Source organism: Salvelinus fontinalis, chromosome 18 (genome assembly GCF_029448725.1).
Source record: "Salvelinus fontinalis isolate EN_2023a chromosome 18, ASM2944872v1, whole genome shotgun sequence".
Taxonomy (NCBI): domain Eukaryota; kingdom Metazoa; phylum Chordata; class Actinopteri; order Salmoniformes; family Salmonidae; genus Salvelinus; species Salvelinus fontinalis.
The window spans coordinates 36,272,501-36,283,806 of NC_074682.1; the positions used below are offsets into that span (position 1 = coordinate 36,272,501).

The 11,306-nt window shown below is 40.0% G+C and overlaps 1 protein-coding gene across 1 annotated transcript; it reads right to left on the minus strand.

The window, feature by feature from the left end:
• Positions 1-4,817: 4,817 nt before the first annotated feature.
• Positions 4,818-9,936, minus strand: LOC129815985 (homeobox protein Hox-C13a-like). Its single transcript, XM_055870188.1, has 2 exons — positions 9,275-9,936; positions 4,818-5,835 (listed from the first exon to the last, which is right to left on the minus strand). The coding sequence occupies exons 1-2, from the start codon at positions 9,933-9,935 to the stop codon at positions 5,576-5,578; spliced, it is 921 nt and encodes a 306-aa protein (XP_055726163.1). The 5' UTR covers position 9,936; the 3' UTR covers positions 4,818-5,575.
• Between the last annotated feature and the right edge of the window lie 1,370 nt (positions 9,937-11,306).

Genomic DNA, 11,306 nt, shown 5'->3' on the forward strand with positions numbered 1-11,306 from the left:
TCCCTATGATGACTGTTATACATGCTCAAAATACCACACACTCCCTATGATGCCTGTTATACATGCTCAAAATACCACACACTCCCTATGATGACTGTTATACATGCTCAAAATACCACACACTCCCTATGATGACTGTTATACATGCTCAAAATACCACACACTCCCTATGATGACTGTTATACATGCTCAAAATACCACACACTCCCTATGATGACTGTTATACATGCTCAAAATACCACACACTCCCTATGATGACTGTTATACATGCTCAAAATACCACACACTCCCTATGATGACTGTTATACATGCTCAAAATACCACACACTCCCTATGATGACTGTTATACAGGCTCAAAATACCACACACTCCCTATGACGACTGTTATACAGGCTCAAAATACCACACACTCCCTATGATGACTGTTATACATGCTCAAAATACCACACACTCCCTATGATGACTGTTATACATGCTCAAAATACCACACACTCCCTATGATGACTGTTATACATGCTCAAAATACCACACACTCCCTATGATGACTGTTATACATGCTCAAAATACCACACACTCCCTATGATGACTGTTATACATGCTCAAAATACCACACACTCCCTATGATGACTGTTATACATGCTCAAAATACCACACACTCCCTATGATGACTGTTATACATGCTCAAAATACCACACACTCCCTATGACGACTGTTATACAGGCTCAAAATACCGCACACTCCCTATGATGACTGTTATACAGGCTCAAAATACCCCACACTCCCTATGATGACTGTTATACAGGCTCAAAATACCACACACTCCCTATGATGACTGTTATACATGCTCAAAATACCACACACTCCCTATGATGACTGTTATACATGCTCAAAATACCACACACTCCCTATGATGACTGTTATACATGCTCAAAATACCACACACTCCCTATGATGACTGTGTAAGTGTGCTGTATCATTTAAGGTCTGGAGACCGGGGCGAGATTATTCTGTAAAACCGTCAGGCAGAAAATAAGGAAACATACTAAGAATAATAAATATAAATGAACGACAGAAATGGATAAAAATGGCTATACTTTGGGGATGCTATCAAATAAGCATTGACAGTAAATTATTTTATGGAATGCTAGCGATAACCTGTCTAGACTAGAACAAACATTCTGTTGCCTTGCAAACAAACCGCGAGGCCGGTGCCCACCATCCATCCCACCATAGAAAGGAAGCACAACCTTCCCTTGTTTGCTATGCACGAGCTGTTGTTATGTCAAGGTCAAAGTGACTGCATAGTCATGGTCAAGGGTAGCCAAGAAGTGACGTACAGACACAAAAGACGAGGAGCTCCGCAGTTGCATTCCAGGGTACGATACAAGCCCAAAAACTTCTGCTAAAAGTTTATTCAACAAAATATACTAGCAACCAAGGCCTATGGTTAAAATTATGACGGATTTTTGCGTTTTAGAGAGTATGGGCTACATTAATAATCAATACGACTATGGCGCAAATTGGGCCACTATTTGAGCACATGGCCTACCAAGTCAGCTAATGAATTTTGCTCGATTATTAAGAAACACTCAGGATACCTTAGATATCATATTTAAAGATTCGTATAGCCTCTTATTTATTTATTTTATTTTACCTTTATTTAACTAGGCAAGTCAGTTAAGAACAAACTCTTATTTTCAGTGACGGCCTAGGAACAGTGGGTTAACTGACTTGTTCAGGGGCAGAACGACAGATTATTTTATGTGCTCTAATCACACGTCATCCACAAGCAATCTTACCAATATGCCAAAAGCACTATCACGTAGGCCTATAGAGTATTTAGTTGAGATTTAAAAATTAAACCATTAGGATCTGTCAATTCAGATAGGAGATGCTTCATGCAGTCTTCGCACGCAACTATTAGCTCCGTATCCGTTTACATTTTCATTTTGAAATGGTGGGCTCGCATGTTCACTAAACGTTTTCCGGAAAAAAAAGTGCATTTGAGACACAGATGCAAGATAATAGAGTTGAAATATAGATTATTTTGAACCTGTAAAATCATTTTTGAATGTTGATGAAGAAATTATAGCCTAACATGTTTTAGGGTCAAATGCACCGTATTCAAGGAATACATGCTACACGAGGGTTATTTTTTTTTTATGCACAACTAAACGCGTGCGTAAAAGGACAATTTCCTCAAAAATATTATCCATTTATTCACCGATTGTTTCAAAACTGTGTGACATTTCCATTTGTCGAATTTAAATAAAATAAAATGTAGTCTACATGGGTATATATAGGCTTTAGATAATATATTATAATATTACAAATGTAGGCTATAAGAGTCATATGATAATCTCAAATTAGTTAATGCCATTTGAATTAATTAATTAATCATGTTGCTGTTGAGACTAAAATCTGAAACAGCCAAGCGACATAACAGATTTTTTTTAGGCTACTGACTAAACGTTTTGTTAATAATCTACACTGACAATTCTTCTTTCGACAAAATACCTAGCCTATCATTCCATTTTGACATAATCAAATTCAGAATATGTAGTTTTAGTTTTCACTGAGATATTTTCACTTAACCTATAGACCGACTAAACCCAGTTTTGAAAGTGATTTATTTGGCATGACAATCTTCCAATATCGAATTGAGATAGTAAGGAGGTTCATTTGTATCAGCTGGTCCTCAAGTAGATCGACTTTTTGGTCTTGAAAGCAGAATTAAAATGATATGATGAGGACAAAGTGTGGATTGCGTAATCATTCTGGAATCTAAACCATAGTCATGGATCCTTTTTCAGTTAAGGGGTTCTTAACCATTTAGTCCAGGAGTAGCCATGCTTAACGTCAGTGAAGCTGGTTGCATGCAAGTTCAAAGATATAATGTTATCAAATTAGGCTGTGGCCAACTTTCGGCACTTTTATTAAAGATTCCACTTGAACATTTGAGGTTGGACTGTGGTTTATTTACCAAATAAGAACATTACTAGAATATCAACATAGTTTATTATTTCATTTTTTTGGATTGTGGTCCATAATTTGGTATCTCAACAAAAGTTCAAATGCTTTTCTGATTTGCACAACATTTGCGCATACAGTCTTATCTCTCATGCACCAACTAATTGTCAATGCGCAATTCAACGTCAATTCCACGTTGGTTCCACGTAATTTCATTGAAATTACATAGAAACCACGTTGATTCAACCAGTGTGTGTCAGTTGGTGAAGACCTCAGACAAAGATAGAATAGAATCAAATCGAAATCAAATCGAATCAAAATTGATTGGTCATTTTAGCAGATGTTATTCCGGGTGTAGCGAAATGCTTGTGCTTCTAGCTCCGACAGTGCAGTAATATCTAACAAGTGATATCTAACAGTTTCACAACATATACCCAGAATACACGTACATCTAAGTAAGGAATGGATTAAGAATATATATACAGTATTGGACTAAGATACATACATTTTGATTATATCTATCTTTGTCTGATGTCTTCACCAACTGACACACACTGGTTGAATAGTATAGAATATATGTATGGATATGATATATGAATATGTACAGAATATACATATGAGATGGGTGATGCAATATCTACAAACAACGAAAGTGACTAAGATACGGCCTATGAACAGTGCCTTGCCTTGTTCAGGGACAGAACGACAGATTTTTACCTTGTCAGCTCGAGGATTTGATGTTGCAACCTTTCAGTTACTAGTCCAACGCTCTAACTAGGCTACCTGCCGCCCCAGAGTAATGCAAGATACGGAGACAGTGGCCAGTGATTCCTAATCTATGTCTATAGACAGCAGCCTCTGACGTGCTGGAGATGGCTGTTTAACAGTCAGTGGTGTAGTCCAGAATACAATACAGTATATACATATGAAATGGGTGATGCAACATGTAAACACAATTTAAAAGCGACTAAAATACCGTAGAATATTGTGGAGTGCGGTTTATACATATGAGATGAGTAATGCTAGATACGGAACATTATTAAAGTGGCTAGTGATCCATTTCTAAAAGTGGCCAGTGATTCCTAATCTATGTCTACAGGCAGCCGCCCCTGATGTGCTAGTGATGGCTGTTTAGCAGTCTGATGACCTTGAGATAGAAGCTGTTTTTCGGTCCCAGCTTTGATGCACCTGTACTGACCTCGCCTTCTGGATGATAGCGGGGTGAACAGGCAGTGGCTCGGGTGGTTGATGTCCTTGATGATCTTTTTGGCCTTCTTATGGCATTGGGTGCTGTAGGTGTCCAGGAGGTCGGGAAGTTTGCCCCCGGTAATGAGTTGGGCACACCGCACCACCTTCTGGAGAGCTTTGCGGTTGTGGGCGATACAATTGACGTACCAAGCGGTGATACAGCCCGACAGGATTCTCTCAATTATGCATCTGTAAAAGTTTGTGAGGGTTTTAGGGGTTAAGCCATATTTCTTTAGCCACCTGAGGTTAAAGATGCGCTGTTGCGCCTTCTTCACCACACTGTCTGTGTTGGTGGACCATTTCAGTTTGTCTGTGATGTGTACGCCAAGGAACTTAAAGCTTTCCACCTTCTCCACTGCGGTCCCATCGATGTGGATAGGGGGGTGCTCCCTCTGCTGTTTCCTGAAGTCCACGATCATCTCCTTAGTTTTGTTGACGTTGAGTGAGAGGTCATTTTCCTGGCACCACGACCCAGAGTAGACATTAAGCGATAAAACCTGATAAGTGGGAGACGGGTTCAGATAGAGGGTCATGTCGATAAAATAGAAAACAGATTCTATAGAAAACAGATCCATTTGATCTTGTTTGATCGGTATATTTATTTATTTATGAAACATGTTTCCATTGAGTACATCTCGATCGAGCACCACACAGTTCAAATACTGCACCAAATAAAAGGTCGTACAGTCGGAATGCACAGCCCGAATGCTATAAGACCTAACTCACTATACAAACCAAATGGCAAAAGATTCTGCATGAATATGCAATACTTTTTAATATTCTTATACTGATTACAATCATTCCAGTTGCATTACAGAGACATATCCTTCACTGACAAAAATGATCAAAATATGAGAACCATAAAATAGTCTGTAGCAATTTACAACCCGTCACACGAGACAACTTTTAATTAAATATGCATGGCACTGTACAATAGACAAAAGTAACCTTGCTCAATCCCGTGGGATCAAACTAAAATGGCCATATACAATATCATTGAAAAGTGAGTTTTCAGTCTTGATGCGTCCAATACCTGAAAATGTCTGAACAAGATAACTGTATGAAATCCCCAAAGACCTCAGTTTACTTTATCAGGCACAAAAGTTTGTAATTTAGGTCTGAGGCTATACCAACAATGCTGGTATTGCTTTCGATGCTCCTGTAAAAATGTGATCGTTCGTTCCAACCAGTTTTCATTCAATCTTCTGTATTTTCCCCCAGTTTATGTCCAAATAGGGAGGTGAGATTAAGTTTGTGTTTCGCAATGCATCATAGGTGAGAATTCTGTCGATATAAATATCGAGCGTTTCTGTGATAAAAAGTATTTGAGTTGTCATGCCAGTGAGATTGGACTGAATCAAGTGGCATGCATGTGAGAGCTTGATTTAGATTTACAGACACATTTTTTCTCCTTCACCCGCCGGTTCTGGAACCAGATGGTGACCTGGCGTTCGGAGAGATTTGAAGTGGCAGATATTCGACGTCTCTTGTCTTTGGTGATGAACTTGCTGGCTGCGTACTCTTTCTCTAGTTCCTTCAGCTGGATCTTGGTGTAAGGAACTCGCTTTTTGCGGCCTCGTCTGTAGCTGCTGACCTCTGGTTGCAAAGGCACGACATCTGAGAAAAGAAGGGCATAACACACTGAAAGGAAGGCCGAGAAAACAACGACTGTTAGCCTACATTTGAAAATGAGAGGAAACTATTGGAAATATAGTTTTTTACTTGATTTTATTACAGGCAGAACAATGTGAAAGCACCCTGCACTGGATTCTGATGCATTGCATTTAAAATCATTGCATTTTGTGAAGTTCATGGTTCCCGTAGATTGGGCTGGGCAGGGCTAGGCTATAGGCTACTTTATTAAGATGGGCCTAAATATTTGAGGTAGGCTACGGTTAGATTGCAGTCATTATGGTATAGTTATCAAAATATACACTTCATGACCAAAAGTATGTGGACCTGGATCGCAGTTGGCATTCAAATTCATCTCAAATGTGTTCATAGGGTTGAGGCCAGGGCTCTGTGCAGGCCAGTCAAGTTCTTCCACACCAATCTCGACAAACCATTTTTGTATGGATCTCACTTTGTGCACGGCGGCATTGTCATGTTGAAACAGGAAAGGGCCTTCCCCAAACTGTTGCCACAAAGTTGGAAGCACAGAATCATCTAGAATGTCATTGCATGCTGTAGCAATATTTCCATTCACTGGAACTAAGGGGAACTAGCCCGAACCATGACAAACCGCACCAGACCATTATTCCTCCTCCACCAAACTTTACAGTTTGCATTATACATTGAGGCAGGTAGCTTTCTCCTGGCATCCGCCAAACCTAGATTCATCCGTCGGACTGCCAGATGGTGAAGCGTGGTTCATCACTCCAGAGAACGCGTTTCCACTGCTCCAGAGTCGAATGGTGACGAGCTTTCCACCACTCCAGCCGATGCTTGGCATTGCGTATGGTGACCTTAGGCTTGTGTGCAGCTGCTCGGCCATGGAAACCAATTTTATGAAGCTCCCGATGAACAGCTATTGTCCTGACGTTGCTTCTAGAAGCAGTTTGGAACTCTGTATTTAGTGTTGCAACTGAGAACAGAATATTTTTTCTGTGCTACGCACTTCAGCACTCAGTGGTCCCATTCTGTGAGCTTGTGTGACCTACCACTTCACAGCTGAGCCGTTGTTGCTCCTAGACGTTTCCACTTCACAATAAAAGCACTTACAGTTGACCACAGCAGCTCTAGCAGTGCAGCAATGTGACAAATGGAATTTTTGGAAAGATGGCATCCTATGATGGTGCCACGTTGAAAGTCACTGAGCTGTTCAGCAATGGCCATTCTACTGACAATGTTTGTCTATGGATATTGCATGGCTGTGTGCTCGATTTTATACCCCTGTCAGCAACAGGTGTGGCTGAAATAGCTGAATCCCATAATTTTAAGGGGTGTCCACATACTTTTGTATATATAGCGTATTATCTAAATGTTTAAATGACTTCGGCCTTGCCAAGCCCATCTCCTGAAGTCCTCAGACATGGATGTATGTCTAAAACTGACTTGTATCACGGCGACCTGGTGGCTAGGCACACCATGATGACCATTTAGTCCAAACATAGATATGTAACCTATGCATAAACATGAAATTGGCATACTGACAGGAAAACACTGCGAATATTAAGCCTTAATAATCTGAAGGCACCTCGGGTGTGGTATATGTGATATATACCAAGGCCAAGGGCTGTTCTTATGCATGACAGAACGCGTAGAGCCTGGATACAGCCCTTAGATTTGGTATATTAGCAATATACCACAAACACCCGAGGTGCCTTTTTGCTATTGTAAACTGGGTACCAATGTAATTAGAGCAGTAAAAATAAATGTTTTGTCATACACATGGTACACGGTCTGATATACAGTACCATGGCGGTCAGCCAATCAGAATTCAGGGCTCGAACCACCCAGTTTATAATGTCACTTGTAATAGGTTGGGAATAGGCAGGGCAGCTAATCCTATCTATATTAATGGCCCCTGATTTTAAACTTGAATGCAGCTTCAATTGATGTAATAGAAGACATCACATCCTATTCATTTGATCATACGGATGGGTTGTGCTCATTAGTTTGGTTTGTTAACAGTCCTATTATAACCTATTTATTAATTCTACTGAGTTTTATTTCAGAGGGTTTCATTTAAGAGCGCATCGACAGCAGAGATTATATAAAGGACTATTTTAACGAGGTCATGAACAACATTATGAATGGTTAATTGGTCAGTCGAACCAAGGACAATACAAAATAAAACTGTACAGTCTATATGAAAATGTTTGACTGGTCAAACACAGTAAGTCTATTCTGTGTTATGGGCATATAGCCCCAATACTACATTATATTACAATAGGCTATTCACTGTATTGGCTTACGACAAGTGGTAATACAAGCTCCAAATGTCATATGTCAACTTTTTACTAGATTGTGAATGATAAGCCAACCAATCTGAGCTATTCGTCAACAAGGTAGTATTCAGAAATTGAATGTGCTATTCAATAGTGGCAATCGGCCTACTTGTCTCTCTGCTGTTTATATAACGGAGTGTCACCACATAACTAACGGATCAATTCGGTTGAACTAGACAATTTATACATGAAAGGTTTCTAAGGCTACTTATAAAATGGAAACAAAACTGAAAATGCATATTTCTATGAATTGACTCAACGCATTCATAGTCTATGAATAATTTATTTATCTCTCTCTCTTTCTCTCTCACACACACACCTCACCGATCCTATATGGAGTCGCCCTTGATTACCATTGATTTGGCATTGAATTTGAAATATTCACGAAAAAAACTGAAAACAACTGTGCTCGCAATAGCAAATTGAGAATAAACGCAAGGCGTAAAAATTGCGAGCTTCAAGGCACCACTCCCTGTTGTGACTATATTTACTGCAATGAGCAAATATCTGTTATTTTATCTGGGAGGGCAACAGTGCCCTGCTCCAATCCATAAACCTCATTGTAGCGACTATAAATTGAAAGGTATTGTTTTTTTTGCATTGTTTCTAGTCCAATATCCGGCTATTGAAAAATGGCCTCTTCTCCGGAATTGAACGCAAAGACGAACATAAACAAACACTCTCACTACCCTGTGATATCATGCACTTCAAGTGCGTTATAGTCATAAGCTGTTTTATATGACAAGGGTTTTAAATGAATAAATAAAAGCAAATGTATGTCATGAAATGTCGATCCTTTCTTAGAGAGATATGTATACAGTGGTAACCCAACGTTACTAAATTGTTGCCACCCCTGCAAAAAAATGTATATATACACATTTTTTTATGACATTTTTTGCAGGGGTGGCAAAAATTTAGCAACGGTGGGCTAACCACTGCTAAATGAAAATAGGGGAAACACTGCGCGCGCACACACACACACTTTTGGTCCTGTTCGTCTTAGTGCAGTGCAGGCAACACTAACAAGTGTGAAACGTAAAAACCACTGGTATTATAAAACATTACATGAACCATGCATTTTAATAAAAGTGAAAAGGTTTTCATACCTGGGAATGGAGATTTCCAGAGATGTGTTGAGTGTGTTTGCTCTTTAGAACAGTACACCTGTCCGTCCCAGCCATTAGATAGAGCCCAGTGCTGATATCCATCCATGGGAATCAAAGTATCATGTCTCGGTTCCGGGTGCGCACTGATACCGGGAACCACAGACACGTCCAAGTAACCTGGGACAGTCTGGTATGAACTGGCAAAACTCGGGTAAAAGGCGAACTCCTTTGCCCTGCCTGACAGCTCTTCCGTGGGCAGTGCCGCGCTTGGTTCTGCATACTTCTCGGCAGGGTGGTAAGAGCATGGCTTCTGCTGCAAGTTAACGTTGTGCGAGTGTGACAACCGACACCCGTAATAAGGGCTTCCGAACGGGTAGCCATAACCCAGGGTGGTGCTAGAGGAAGTCTGGGGAGCGGAGCAATGTCGCCCTGTGTCCTGGGAGGGTATGTCCGAGTACACAGAACCCTGGTGGTTTAGGCTGCCGGAGTGTCGTCCCAACGCTGAGTGCGAGATCAGTTCCCTGCAGTGAGTAGCAGAACAATTCCCGCCTAGTCCCTCCATTGATTGGTTTTTATTCTGATTATTTTCATTCGGGCTTTTTTCATATACGTACATTAAGGTGTCCGCCCAGCGTGGATGCAGAACCAGCGAAGTCGTCATATCACGGGTTGCCGAAGCTTTTTAAAAGTCGTCTACTCCAAGACTGACACCTCATCTCCAAGCACATTTTACGCATGCGCAATACCCAAGTGTCCAGTTCATTATTGAGACCTTAGATCCGTCGACACGTGATACAATAACGAGACCGACACGAGAGTGTGCTAGGGGTGGGGGCGAGTGGCTCATCCCTTTAAGCCACCACTGGTGTTTGTTTCTTGATTGCAAAGTCCAGCGGATACTCTCATTGGCTTGGGTTGTCAGAGGCAAGTATCCTTAAAGGGGACGTAAAACATGCTCAACAGTTTGAAGGTGGAAGAGGCCATAATCTTCATATTTTACAAAACGGAAAAGTATTTAATCTAAACCACATAACGTTGGCGATGTTGAACAATTCGCCGGGCCAGTGATACTATTTAGATACGTGTGAGTATTTTCGGTTCCTGATAAGGTAAAGATTAGGCCTGTTGGGCGTATTTTGGTTAAACAATATTCTGATGTAATCAACTAGGCTAAGGTACATCACTTATAGTCTAATGTTTTGAAATACAACATTTAGAAACCATCAGCGAAAGGATAGGCTACGTTTGCGTTTTAAAAGTTACAATGTCTGTAAAGAGAACCTGAGTTTGTTGGCTGTGGCACCTTTTAAATGCAGTATATGACATTAAATAACAGTCGATTTACTCAAAATGTCTAATCTTACCAGAAGATGTAGAGTGCAACATAACACACCACCCTTCAAAATGGGATTGTAATTTATAGGACTTTTGGTAGGAAATAATGTTTCTCGTCGTAGGCTCTGTCAATGGTAGATAGGCCTGTCTGAAACCTTCTGATAATTCTCAATGCGTAATGACAGCTACATTTATTTAACTTGACTGACATTTTTCATTTTTCCAAATTCTAAGACATGTTTGTTTGAATATAATAATGATTGGTAGGCTTATTTGCGTTAATGTAGGCCTACCACTATCTCAAACAATAGGCAAATACATTTGACACAAGAAACTAACAATGGAAATAATAAAGGTATTAAATATAAAATAAAACTTTTCTCTACGGCACACAGAAACCACTTTGTTTTGCTCGTATCCTTATGGTGGTTGGATACTCGGAAATAGTGGTTTGTTGAGACATGCAACTGCTTGGTCTTTATAATTTGGGGTTATTAAACATAAATTGCGGTGCAATTTTGGCAAAACTGAAAATATGAAAAACATAGGCTACAGACTATCCACCCCTCCTAAATATGCATATTCTCTAATATAACATGAACGTTTTCTCCAAAGTAGTGGTCCATGCATATTCTTCAATCTAACAGAATGTATTATTTTCTCCAGTATAGGCTAATGAACAATAAAGATGTGTATT